This window comes from Clinocottus analis, unplaced genomic scaffold (assembly GCF_023055335.1).
Source record: "Clinocottus analis isolate CAN_PGR_092001 unplaced genomic scaffold, fCliAna1.0.p SCAF_25, whole genome shotgun sequence".
In the NCBI taxonomy this organism is placed as follows: domain Eukaryota; kingdom Metazoa; phylum Chordata; class Actinopteri; order Perciformes; family Cottidae; genus Clinocottus; species Clinocottus analis.
In genome coordinates, this window is record NW_027175987.1 from 3294150 (window position 1) to 3308829 (window position 14680).

The 14680-nt window shown below is 44.3% G+C and overlaps 1 protein-coding gene across 1 annotated transcript; it reads right to left on the minus strand.

Annotated features, from left to right (window-relative positions):
* Positions 1-1424: 1424 nt before the first annotated feature.
* LOC137794579 (ubiquitin-conjugating enzyme E2 R2-like) lies at positions 1425-14331 on the minus strand. The gene is made up of 5 exons (XM_068591454.1): positions 13883-14331; positions 6080-6166; positions 5772-5869; positions 4641-4775; positions 1425-4499 (listed from the first exon to the last, which is right to left on the minus strand). The coding sequence occupies exons 1-5, from the start codon at positions 14063-14065 to the stop codon at positions 4271-4273; spliced, it is 732 nt and encodes a 243-aa protein (XP_068447555.1). The 5' UTR covers positions 14066-14331; the 3' UTR covers positions 1425-4270.
* Between the last annotated feature and the right edge of the window lie 349 nt (positions 14332-14680).

Here is a 14680-nt window from a genome sequence, read left to right on the forward strand (position 1 = left end):
ACACTGATGGCTGCCTCAGCCGTCAAGGTGCCACCTGCCCATCAGGGTATGAAATCATGCACATTCACACACATACTGATGGTCTTTGGGGAGAAATGTTGCGTTCAGTAACTTGCCAAGACATGCAGACTTCAGGGGAACAAGGGATTGAAAAGAGGGATCGAACCAGGGATCTTCTGACTAGAGGACGACCCGCTGTCTACCACAGCTATGAGTAAGGAATAAAGGGTCGAAATAAATAGCCAAAGGCAATGACTTAACAATTTAAATGATTAGTTAACAATGCAGTTACAACATTCAGCTTCATTTCAACTAGTAGCAGTAGTAGCAGCATTAGTAGTAGTAGCACTAGTAGCACTAGTAGTAGTAGTAGTAGTAGTAGTAGCAACAGTAGCAGCATTAGTAGTAGTAGCACTAGTAGTAGTAGTAGTAGTAGCAACAGTAGCAGCATTAGTAGTAGTAGCACTAGTAGTAGTAGTAGTAGCAACAGTAGCAGCATTAGTAGTAGTAGCACTAGTAGTAGTAGTAGTAGTAGTAGCAACAGTAGCAGCATTAGTAGTAGAAGTCAGCTCTATGATTTCTCCATTTCGACCTACTCAATGTTTTAATTGTCTATATTTGTCCTAATTGTATATCGTTTCATGTAAATGCTGTATGATGCTACTTGCAATATAACCTCCTTCATAATGTGATAAATCCTTTAACCCAGGACCAAGTCAGATTACTTCAATTCATAGCATTTAATACACTTCCTGTCACAAACTTGAGCACTGTGCCTAGACATTTGTAACTTGTCTCCATTTCAGTGCCCTCACCGCTGATCCGATTTGTGTCCATAGTTGCACGTCATGTACAATAGATCGGCACCTTTCAGGCCTTTGAACAAACCGTTAACAAGCTCAAAGTGACGACGCCAACCTGTCGATATTGAGCAGGTGAAATATGAACCATAATCCCACGGTGAGGCACAGAGATGATTATTTCATAAACTAATAAAGACAAAATGGAAACACCTCAAAGAACAGAAATGTCTTACTTCATCGTCAAAGTCTTTACATTTCCTAGAGCTAAATAAGGGAATCGAAAACAAGTCAAAAGTAACCATGTCTATTTATAAAAAGGTATTTTTTAAAGTTCACTTGTAGAGCGGATTAGGAAATCCTTTAAATTCAGCTCCAGCTGAGCAGTGCAACTCCTGGGTCTCGTGTACTTTCCTCACATGGTCGATCCAAAAGGCGTGAAATATGAACGTAAAGGAGGCGGGACACGGGTCTTACCTCTAGCCCGAGAGTTTCATCCACTCAACGCCAGTTCAGAGTCTCTAAAAAAATAAAAAAACACACAAAAAAAAGGGACAACGAGACCTTTAAAATTCATGTAAATTATTTAATCCACATTGAAAATAAATTACAAAAAAACGTCAATATCTAATAAAGATCTTTATTTCAGATTTTAAATAGATTTACAAACCATAAGAAAAAAAAAAGAAAAATACAAACAAGAAAAAAAAACAATAAACATCAAGTGATCGTCAAATATCCACATGTGCATATCAAGGTAGAGATTGTAAACAGTCCATTGAAGCCAGAAAGTGAGAGTCCCCGGGGTAAGGTTCACGCAGTTGGAAAAGGATTTGTTTGTTGGTTGGTTGGTAGATGTTTTTTGTTTTTTCCTGAGGTTCTTGTACTTTTTTTAGTTTCAACTGCTGGGTTCTTCCCCTCAGCGATGCAATCACCAATCAGCTCAGAGAACTGGGGGATGATGGGGGAGGAGAGACGATAAAAATTACAGTAGTTTGACAAATTAAATCCCATTCACCCTAAAAACGTCAAAAGAAAAAACGGAGAGGGAGGGTGTGTCATTCGTAGGGCGAGTGATGGTCAATTAGAGAACTCTTTTCTGAGATTCAGGGATCGATAAAAGGCTGGAATAATGTGGTGTGCTGCGTCAATTTGGTTCATAACTTTTCTGCCATAATTTTGGTGTAGAATGAGTTGTACATCGAGTCATTCGTCTATGAACAATCCTGGGTTTTTAAACAATCAGGTCAATTTTCATAGCACTTAATATACATAAGATATAAATCATTGCATCTCACACCACAATTTGGAAATTAAAGATTACATCAAAACGGTAAAAGAAGCCCCGCCGAAAAAAAAAAAAAAAAAAAAAAGGACAACCCTCAGCCCATTCACAATGAAACCGTTTTAGATAAAATTGAGTAGAGGACCTTCGTCTGTGGATACAACCCCGGCCGTTATAGCGGACCTAAAACCACAAACACGTCATAACAGCACGCTAGTGAAGAACCACATTCTCCTGTTCATGCTCAAAGATGACCCGTTCCCATTTCCTTCCCAATACTGCTTCTTCTCAGCACATCTTAAAAACAACAAAAAAATAAAAATAAAAAAAATCAGCAAATATTCACACAGACACACACAACGGAAACATGACTACAGCGATGTTGGGGATTCCATCGTAAATACTGTTGGGTGGTGATAACGCATCTTGGGTGTGCAACGGAGCACTCCTGGCAGTTAGGAGAGACAAAACCTCGGGGAGGGGAGCGGGGAAAATCGGACAGCGTGGACTGAAAACAAAAGCCCGTCAGTCTGCATAGTCGCTGGGCCATTTCCATTCTTCTGAATCACTCACACTGCTACCCGATCTCATCTGAGGTCACAGGGTTCATTGATTCAGGTGAGTCAAGATGGCTGCAGCCCAGTAGAGCATTTCAGAACAGGGTAGGGGGTGACACACACAAAATGCCAGCACAGAGCGCCACCACTAGGGAGCGAGCTCTGATGAAGGCGAGTGTACAATCTCACTCTCGTCCCTTCTGCCCTGGAGACTTGTGCCTCTCTTGAGTTGGAACAACATACCACCGACACACAAAGACGGAAACAAATACACATGTCCAACTCTAACATAAGGGACAGTCAGTCCGAAGCCCTCACAGGTTGTAAAACTCAAGCTGGAGTTCAGGTCGGACTGTTGAAAGGCTCAGCTTCACTGCCACGTTTAAAGCACTGCATATTAAGTAGGTTCAAGCACTGACTGCATAGTTTTCTTTAAATACAGTACATTGGATTTCATGAGCAGCAGTGGGCTCAGCTAGCTGTTTTCTTAATGCATCCAGGCCACGAGGAGCATGTGCTTGTATGACGAAGGCTGCGTGGCAGTCAGAGGACGTTTGCGGGATCTACATTCCAGTCTTTAGTTCAGCTGTTTGGATTTTCTTTTCTTTCTTTTTTTACACCTTTCTCACTCACACCCTGGACAAATCTGACAGGTGCTGCTATGAATAAGTTTGTTTCCATCGGGAGGGCGTAGCTTGTACGGTATCCTCACCTGAAACCTTGCGAGCTTGAATATCTCCCTCTGCCACCTTTGACCCGCTGTGTGTACGGTCTGTCCCACAAGTCATCCAGATCTGTGATATCAGGGAGTGAGGGAAGGCACAAGGGAGTGTGAACAGCTTTTTCTTGAAATGGATAACTTCCCTGTTTTGGAGCAGCACAAGCCCCGGGGCTCACAAGAGTCCGAGGGGAAGCGTGGCAGGGCTTCGAACACCCCGCTAAACCAGAGGTCTCACACACACATGGCTCAGAGACAGAAGTGACTCAGCAATTAAAAACAGATACCGTGCGTCTTTTTTTTTTTTTTTTTCTTCTTAATTAGCTTCCTTTGCGAATGCTCCCTGCTTGTTGTACTCTGATCTGACCTGCGACGTTACATTCCACTCTGCTGATGATGTCGAGTAAAGGCGTGACCATTCCCTGGCCATCAGACTGGCTTTGTTCCACTCGAAGCCGGAGGAAGGAACAGGTCTTAGAGCTGAAACGCTTTTGGGAAAACTAAACCAGTTATCAGTGCAGACAAATAGAAGCGGATAAGGAAGTCATATTATTGTTGCGTTATATTGCGTGTAACCTCTATTCAAAGAACTAATACGGAAGAGAAGAAAAAAGGAGAAACAAGAAAGAAACAGACAAAAACCACTGTAGCTTTCTTTTCTTCGATGCATCAGGTTTTAGTGTGCATTCTTTTGACTGCACATGTGACAGAAGGTGGACAGGGGGGGCGGGCTGTGATACGTGAGGATGATGAGGGGTTTATTGAGGAAGAAAGGAGGCAGGGAATTAAAGTTCAGTCCATGACAAGAGAGGGAGGCGTGTGTGTGTGTGTGTGTGTATGTGTGTCGGGAGGGGGGGGAGTTTGGGGGTGAGGGCAGGGACTGGTCAGGGAACGCCACGGGAAGACAAGGTCAGGAGTCCTCAGTGCCCGAGTCGTCGTTGTCGTAGCAACAGTCCTCGTTGTCGTCGTCTTCGTCGTCGTCATCCTCCAGTTCCTCGTCATCGTAGTAGTCGTCGTACAGGAGGTTGGAGCCGTCGTCTGTGGGCGGGACTTGGGTGCGGACGCAGTATTCGTCCAACGTGATGGGAACCTTGACGCCGTCCCGCTCTGCGTCCGCTTTGGTCCCCACCACCTGCTTCCTGCCAGGCGGGACGAGAGAAGAGAGAAACAGATGAGGCCACACCGAGCTTCGGTGCTGGCACTTTGTGTACCCGCTACATGCGATTACATGTGTGAAGAGGGCTTTGTGTGTCTGTGCGCTGTTCTTCCCCTCTTGGTACCTGATGATCTCGATGTATTCCCTGTCCTTGCCCTTGCTGTCCCTCCACTTGCGGTACATGACGGATGCGTCAACGTTGGCCGGGGAGAAAGTGTTGGGCTCATTCAGCAAAGAGATCACGCTCAGCAGGATGGTCCTGAGAGAGACGTCAGAGAGGAGAGAGAGATTAAAATACAAGGAAAGCAATACAGGAAGAGGACCGGGGAAGATGGGGAGGGTAAGACGAGACGAGAGACATTGAGAATGCTGGACAAAGAGTCGTACAAGGATGGAAAGAAAGAAAGGACACAGACACAGAGAGAACGAGAGGGGGAGGGGTAGAGATGAAGGTTAGGGTCAGACAACCAGTATGCTAAACCCCAGAACATCCATTTGTCTCTGCTGTCATCTGTTAGACTTAGCTCCAAGAGCAGTTCATTAAATATACAGACAGAAAATTGTGTTATACATCATTTAAAAGTCTACTTTTACTCAGGTGAACATGTGATCTCCTACCAGTTACTGTTTTTGTTATTGTGCTCATCAGCTCAAGGACTCATTACCGTGACAGTTATATGTAGCTATGGGCGTTTGTGTCTGTGCATAAGTATATCTTACAAAGTTGAATATACATCATGGTGGACGTTTATCAATCTTAAATAAGTGCCTAACTTTATATTATGTTTGTAAACTGGAGAGTCAATAGTTAAAAACAGGATAACATCTGAATCCTGCTCGCTAGATAAGAAAGCAATCTAAAAAAAACTTAGCAGGAGGAAGAAATGGGCTACAAGCTGCATTAACACACTGTATTGATTGGTGGACAAAGAGACCATGGGGGAAGTGTGGACAGTAGAAGGAGGCTAGTTAGGCAACATCACATTAAGGTGCAAAGCTACAGGAAATCAATGCCTGCACAGACTCCAAACCACACATTTGAACAAACAGAATTTAGAAATGTGGAGGGTGGCAGAAGGGGAAAAATTAATCATGATTTGAAAGACTCGCGACTGTAATGGGGACAGAAGATTAAAATGATTATATTTAAAGAGACAGCTGTAAGCCACTGGACAAACAGCATACTGCTCATCATGTTGTGCGCGTCGTCCTTTAAGAAATAAACTGACAGAATTGAGAGCATTATGTCGTGTACCTGACGTTCTGTGTGGGGTTCCACCTCTCTGAAGGCAACTCCCCGCTCTGTGGGTCGTCCACTGGCGGGTGCAGGATAGAGATGCACACGTCCCCGTTCTAGGGACACGAGAGAAGACACCAACACGTCCAGACAACAGTTTAGTCATTACAACTCAGATGCAGTTAAAAGACTAGAGTTCAAACAGAGTTTTACCATCTAGTGTTATCTTATACTCGTGCATACCCTACGTCTATAACACTCATCTCATCGGTGTATAGATAAAAGATACGAGGAGCTCTTGTACGTTTTGCATCGGTCACAATTACCTCATAAATGTTGGGGTGCCACATTTTGGTGAGGAAGCGAAAAGCAGGTGGAGAGTATGGATAGTCGACGGGGAACTTGATCCGAGCCTGAGGGTGAGAGAAGACACATATCAGCCGTGTGGGAGGCAGGCAGCTCATCTACATTCTGCTTTACCTACAGACAAGTCGTGACTACTTCCCTCCAAACTATTGCTGTTGGGGGAGAACCATTTCCACCTATTCAGTTAAAAAAGCCAAACTGTCTCATAGGGTACCCAGGAAAGTAAAGGGTGATTCCTTGAGCCATCTACAGCATGAAGCGTCGCATATACTTTCATAGGACTACCGTACTGGTGCGGTTTACTGAAAGAAAACACTGTGTATTGTATCCACACATATTTTTGCTAGAAAAACTACTGCGCTTGTGGACAACATCTCCCAGGGGGAAACTAAAACAAGAATGCAAGTCTGTACATTGCGGCAGAAGCAACACACACACACACACACACACACACACACACACACACACACACACACACACACACACACACACACACACACACACACACACACACACACACACACACACACACACACACACACACAGCTGCTGGGGAGTAAGAGAGTGCTTGATTCTCAACGTTTTTCTTCACAAAGACCTATGCTTGGAGCACTGGTGTCAACAAGCAGCTGCTGAATGAAGATCTCCACAATAGTGCTGATCAGCGTCGGTAGCGATTGAGAGAAAAACCTATAAATAGTAGCTGAACATGTCATGACAAACCCTACTGAGGTGGACGAGCTAATGACAGTGTAATGTAATATTGTCTAAAGGGGAGGGAGGCTGGCAGTGCATTCAGCTGCCAAGTGTGTGGAGCTTTTAGACACATCAATGGGGCGGAGGGTGGGGGGGGGGGTTAGATGGAGGGAGGGGTTGCTTGCATAAAAGACATTGTGGGGGTTTGTCCTCTCCAGCTGTCACTGCAACCCAAGACAATCCACTACTCACACCCGTGTTCTGCTATAATACGTCCTCACACAGAGGCCACACCCACACCCACTGTATAAATGCTACTATGTGTGGAGGACCCCTCCTCCTGTTCCATAAGGCGTGCCATGGGTGGCAAGGGTGGGGGCAGACACACAGATACTGATTACACACACGCACGTCACTCACAGCATGAAACCTTCTGCTTATTCCCGCTGTCATACACACACACACACACACACACACACACACACACACACACACACACACACACACACACACTTACTTGCTGATTCGGCATGGTCAGCTGGTCTGCACCACAGTGAGCAGACAAGCGGGGGCGGAGGGGTGGGGGGAGATCGGCTGGATGAGGCGGTGGTGTGGTCGTGGGGGATTTCACATGGAAATAAAAAAGGGGTTGTGCTCTATATAATACTTGTGCTTGATATTAAGGTCTTATCTCTCCGTGCATGCAATGCAACCTTTAAGCCAGGCTGGATGGAGGAGTAACATGTCAACGCTCAGACCAAAATGCTCGAAGTTTGACCCGTTAGCTGTCAAAGAATCTGCCGGTTAGAGCTGCAGTTCAGGGTCTCTTGGCTCTAAAGTGTGCGTGCGTGTCAGTTTGTCCTGACTTTCCAAACAAGAGCAACATTTGGTGTCTCGAGTGAACCGGATTTGCAGAATAAACCGGCCCTCACCATATAAACCTCGAGTGGACCGGAAACACTGACACCTGAGAGAATGAAAGTGCTGAGAGAATGCCGCTTGTGCGGGAAGAAAATAAATTTAAAAAAATCCACGGGTCTGACTGCCCCTGCCAGAAAGCTGGCGACCCTTCAGAGTGCAGGGTTCAAGCCAAGACTGTACACATTACTGGCTGGCAACAGTGCAACACATAGCAGCAGCCAGGATGGGGAGGAAGACATGGCCCAGGGAACAGCGAGGGCTTGGTTGGTCTTCCAAAACAACATCAAGATCATATCTGTGCAGTCCACTGACTGAGAAGTAGGCAAAGATAATCTTCTACACGCACGCACGACCTGGTCATTGCTGAACCTAGAGCTGACCAACTGCATCAACCTCAGATCATAGCACTGCCCCCACAGGCTCGTACAGTAGGCAGTACTAGTTAAAGCCAGGTGGAGACTTTTTTTTTTGGGCCGGGCAGTGTGTATATATACACACACACACAACCTCTCTGCCACCCAGTCTGTCCTCAGGCAGTTGGACATGAACTGTATTTCAAAATTAAAAATTTGGCTGAACGTCACTAGGTCCCAACACTCCCAGTGGGCAAAGTGGTTTATGTTTGTTTATCTTCCAGGTCTCATTTCAGTGTGCTTATGACAAGCTCTTCAGCAACGTGCCATCTGGTTCTGGAAGCCCCACATGCTTTTAGTTCTGCAGCATTGTTATGGACTTTGTTTTTCAATCCAAATTCACACCACCAGAATTATTTGTTATAGAATAATCCATCCATCCAGTTTAATAGTGAAACTTTTTTTTGACACTTTATGCTTGCACATATTTGAATTAAAACAAAAACAATCTCACTTTGTAGCATTCTGCTTTGAGACCGACAGTATGCACCAACACCATTCAACAGCTTCATTCATCACAATCCTGCAAGTTTGAAAGCAAGCTACAAGTAAAGCAGGAAGCTGGGGATATACATTAAGGATAAGCATTGATCCCTTTAAGAAGGAAAGAGCACGATTTCACAATGCAGCATACCAGGAGGCTTTAAAACCATATTCAATGCCACAAACAAGCAATGCAGACAGTCACCATTCAAAACACAATGTTGCTATCAAAATAAAAACTGTCAGAGTCGGGTGGCTTGTGCAGAGAGTGCAAGACGTGTGTGTTCCTTGCATTTTTTGTAACACCCAACAATAAACTGTTGGAGTCGTAGAGCCTGACACTCTTAACCTACCCTCCCAAGTGTCACCAAACTGTGGATTGATGGAAGGAGGGTGGAGAAGTTTGTTGGCGCTCGGCTGGCCGCAAAGAGAAGAAACACCAGGAGGAGGAAGAGGAGAGAGGGTAATTCAGCTGGGTCTTCTATATCGGCTTTCTCTTTTTTTTTCCACCCATTGTCATGTATTGAATATATGTATTCCCACCCGTATTACATACTAACACGAGCCTTTACTGTACGTCACCCACTCTTTCCCCTCTCGCCGTGTCTCCATTACCAAGAAGGTCTTTTTGCTTTAGATACAGCCACTCAAAAATGAGCTATCTGCCCATCACAAAGCACTTGCTTCAGTACACTAGCTGCAAAATGCTACAGCTGGCTTGCATGCCATGCCTCATAATTGGATTGAGCGCAGAATTAACAGCATCCGCGGTCAAAGGGCGAGTAACCCTGAACAGCTCATTTGAGGTGCAGCCAATTTCCTGCCAAGCACGCAAAAAGGACTTGTGAAAGGCTGGTTACCGAGACGACAGGGCACCAGATAAGTGTTCCTCTTTTTTTTTTTTTGCAGAAAGAGACAAAAATCGAGCTTGGATTGTGTGCTAAAACGCTGCCTTGAAGAGAGAACAGGAACGGGAGGGATCGCGCCCACCGTGTGGAAAATGACAGCAAGGCAAAGTAAACCAGGTCATTGCAAAGACCCTGAACAGAACAAATCATTCTGTTCTCCCAGAGCACCTCCTCGGCTTCTCTGCAGACCTTATCCTCATACACCGAGGCCAAGTTCACACTGAACGATGAGGAGAAAAAATAAAAAAACGCCTTGTGTCGAACAAATTCCACAGCCACACACACACACACACACCCCTGCCTCATTAACTAAACTCAGGAGGAGAACGTTGAGAAGGGAAAAGGGACACAAAGCTGAAGTTACGTGACAAACTGATTCTTAGTGTGATCACGATTTCAAACGAAACAGCCTGTGCAGCTATGTTTGCAAAGTATATTACCACACTGGTGGCCCGTACAGGAAGAGGCAAAAGAACACATGGCTGAGGCCTCAGGGGACGGTAATAACTGTCCACAGGGGCCTCACGTCACGCTCACCTCTATTCACAGCAGGCTCCCCTTTCAAAAAGGGGCACCACTGCAAGGAAGGGCTCTGCCTGCTCTTCATCTGGCAGTTTCTGGATTCCCTCCTCTTTGCTGTGCCCTGCTCTCGTTTCTCCGCAGTACAGCCAGAGGGGGGGAAACATGACTCCAGCGGCTCGGCCCAGCCGAGGCCTCTGCAGCCGGGCCGGGTCCGCTTGCCCGTTCCCTCCCCTCCACGGCTGGTACAAATTATGTAGCATGCACTGGGAGAGGACGGAAGGCACAGAGTCAGCTGCGCCACAGTACTGAGTGTCTGTGGCCAGCTTGTCTGAAGACGGACAGGCCGGGGCCAAAACCGAAGGGCAACACCCCTCTTTTTCATGTTTGCTGTGAAGAAGCGGTCCGTCAGTGCTTAGAAAACCACTCGAGAAAAACTCTTGCCCGAGATATGAAAGATGTTCTGTTTCACAGTTTATTTCCGTGAACGTGAGTTGTGCATATAGAACACAGTGCCCTTTGTTGCTGTTCTGGTGCACAACGCAAAAAAGGAAGAGGTCAAATCTGCCAAATGAGAACTGACAAGACTTTGGTGTCACAGAAAAAGCTACGTCATTGTGGAGTTCAGAGACCTGCACATGCCGGTCTTAAGGTCGTCCTTGTTGTTTGATCAACCCAATAAGCTGATCAAGGAGAGCGCTGAAGTAAAGCAGAAGTAAGAACAGTAAATGTGGTGGGTTCTGTTTTTCATGTGCACTCCAGCAATATATTATGTGTGCAATTTTCTTTTTAAACTATGATTACAAAGAAATGTAGAGTTCAACAATAACCAAAAGCTAAAAAAAATGTTGTATGTGTGTAGCTTGTGTCTTTGCCTTGTGTAAATATGAAACGACCATCAGATATGCTGTACTTTATGCCATGTAAGATAACCGTACACCGCCCCGACCCCTTGGAAAGTACCGTCATTACATTTGGCTTGTTGAGGAGGGGGATCATTTGAACACTAATCAAAATAACAGTTAGGGCTATGATTTACAAGATATTCATCCATTTTATATCTTTGTATTGCAAGTGTCAGAGAAAAGAGCCAGCGTCACAAATGTAGACCAAACAAACATGGGGCTGCTCAGCAAACAAAACCTTTTTGTGTAGCGAGGGAAGGTGCGGTTGTGCTACTGGAGTGACGTTAATAGGAGTGTGAGAGCACATTATTTCATAAAAACAGTGAACATTTCATGATCCTGTCAGACTTCCCCGAGGTCAAGATATTACAAAGAGAGAAGACTGATAAAGAAAGATTTAAAAAAAAGGGAACAGGAAAAATAACAGAGATAAAACAAATAGTCAGCAACCAGAGAGCTACGAGAGCACACAGAGAGAGATAATGATGACGAATGCAGTTTTAAGGTTTTGGTCACAGTAATGTGACTTGCAAGCATTTGAAGTAGATCAGAAACTTGTTCATTTATATTGATCATATTAGAGCCTCAGATTAACATGTTCAACAGAATAAAAAAGTATTAGGAGTAATAATATAGTCTGGACATTCAAACTGAATGTGTACAACAACAAGCACAGTGAGCCGCTGTCCAAACACTCCTTTAAAATCCGCAATCTGAGTGAAAGCGACCACGCTAATCTGCTTCATACATGTTACAGGACCGCTGTTGTCTATGGGATCGACTGGCCCTCTGCCAGTTATCAGACACTCAGAGCCCAGAGGGATAATTCATATGACAAAGCAGAAGGAAACACACACACAAACAAAGGACCGTAAGCTTGTCTCAGAACTAGTGGATAAATGTCAAGACCAATAGGTCAACGGTCAATGTATGATGATATGGTACAGTGTTGACTTAAGTATTGTGGATATCATGTTGTTTCAATATGTCTCAGTCCACTGTGTGCCTGCAGGCAATATGTATTCGTCACGGCGTGACACCCATGTGAAATAAAAACCTGACTCAGCTCGGTATCCTATGACGTCATTACCTGTCCAGGCAGCTGCAGCATGTTGTGCTTGTTTGGTCGACCTGGATCAGAACAGGGTGGTGGTGTTTTTTCCGTCTTTTTCAATTTGAATATTAGCAAACTGGTTGGGTGGAAACCCGGCAGAGAACAATGAGTCACAACCATGCGGTGGATTTCACAGCCAGGCTGTGCATTCCTGGCCCGACAAAGGAATCCTGTACACAGCACCCACACGGACCCACTGAACGCCGTCTACGGTAGCCTGACCAGGGCCCTGTGCTTGTGTTCACAGGCTTGGAAAAAGACCAGGGGCAAAATCACCAAGCTCCTCAAGAACTGGAATAACAAAAGCACTGTACAGCTGAAGTGATGATTTACCAACAGAGAGCATTCCCAATATGCTGGATAATCTAAACACAGTGTTGGAGTCGTCGCTGATATATTACAGTTGAGGTGAACATGGAAACAACTATGGCTAATGACGGACTTTGCATTATGGCCCAGAACAAAATGCCATTGAAAAGAAGCCATTTACAGTTTGAGTATGTTGTTTTTGGTTGCTTCTCATGCCAAATGTGTATGTTCTTTCAAGGCCCTGGCCTACATTATTATTATTGTCTTTTTGTCAGAAAGACAGGAAAAGCTCATTATTTTTTATTTGGTATCCAATAAAACAACTATCGAGGGAACGTTTGAAGCAGCAGTAACACAAGTTTATTTGACTCTGCCAGGCAAAGTAATAAATCAAAGTACCTAACAGGACGAGTAACCACATTAGCACAGGACTTGGGTGAGCAAGAATCCACTCAGCGTTTTGCAACATCAGAAGTTGAATTTCACACACACAAAAGACTCTCTGCAATGGCAACACATGCAATCCTATTCTATATTTACAATGTAGGTGTGTGACTTTAAGTGGGGCTTAAAAATAAGTGTACATTCAGGTTCTGTAGCTCCAACTTTTTCTTACAAAAACAGTACAAACAACCAGTTTTTAACAAGTCAGGGCCCACAGCAACAACAAAAAATGTTGGCCTGAAAAGGATCCAACAGCATTAATGCCTTTAAATACCAAGACAATTCAGTAATTAATACATTAGTGGAGGCTTTCTCAACGTTAAACCCTCCAAGTCAAGAACAAAGATATGCTTTCTCGTTTATCAGTATATTTGTGAAACCAAGACATTTCCACTCTCAGGGGAGGAAGAGTGCATGGAAACAAATTAAATGGCTATTGACTAATAAAAACTCAGATTGGGTCCGTCTACATTTATAAAGCAAGGTCACACATACACTATGGATTGAGTTCATTTGAACACACAAAACCAAAAGTCCCATCACACGAGGGCAGTTGAGTCGTCACGAAAAAACACAAAGAAAGTGATTTAATTAGTTCGGTAACCATCGTAAGTTATGTTAAAGCTGGAGGCGGTTATGCCGACGACCTTTTGTTTTAATACATCAGTACAAAAGTAACTCTGTAAAACGTGCTCACGTGCCCACTGCCACTATATAAATAAAAGGACCTCAAAGCATCTCTAGTAATACGTTTAAAAGGAAAAAATAATCCATGGGGTTGAAAACAAGTTTGAATGTTTACAAGCTGTCAAGAATATAAAAAAATGCAACAATCCTGATCGAGTTAATTTAAAGTTGAACAAAGAAGGGGGAGATTGTTTTATCACAGTGACGTTAAACAGGGAACAGCTGCCAATTAGCGAAGTTAACGTTATAAGCTGTTACCTGGTGAACCGTAGGACTGTTCTCGAGGACTATTTTACTTAAATGTCGGCTAAATCTACCAGCTAAAGAACAATAGAGCGACTGCTAGCTAACACTAGCTACTTACCTTAAAGTACCCCCCTTCGTAGTGTGTGTTCGGGGGTCCGAATATCGCTACTTCCCAGTTGTACATGTCCGACTCGTCCACCAAAGTTATTTTGAACCCTTCGACCGGCTCATCTTGGAGACTTTTCATCTCCAGCATCAGTGCTTTTTGTGAACTGGCTACATGATGTCCATGCTGAGCCATATTCCACAACGATCTTTCTATAAATATAACCAGCAACCCACCACAGCTGTGACGGCTGTGAAGAAGAAGGACAAAGCTAGCTCGGTGCAAACAATGGCTCTCAGTTGAAGAACCCGTGGAGAACGCGTGAACCTTAGTTTCCGTTCGTGTGGCTCCAAAACAGGATCTAAAAAATCGCGACGGGGCTTTATTTGGTCCGAGCTGGTGCTGCTTCCTCTGTTGTTGTGAACAATCCCGGGCAGCCCCAGTTATTAACGACCATCTGAAACTAGTGCTATAATGTTAGACGCATCGCGCTGTTTCATTTCCGGTTACAGCTTTCGAAATAAAGCCCCTGTGTCATTGTTAACGTTTTTGTTACGTTTTCCATGTATAAATGGCTACATTCTTTATATACACACCTCAATGTTGAGCTAGAGATATTTTTATTTTTCATCAATTTTGTTGCGAGAGAATCCTTCTTGTGAATTTCAGCCCAATTGGTGATAATATTACATTTAGTCAAAGTTAACCTTTATTTTGAAAGACAAACCGGGAAATCTATCCTGGTTAGCTTGGCAGTGATGCTAACGAAAGCTAGCATGACTCCTCTTTCGGGTGTGTTGCTTTCGTAAA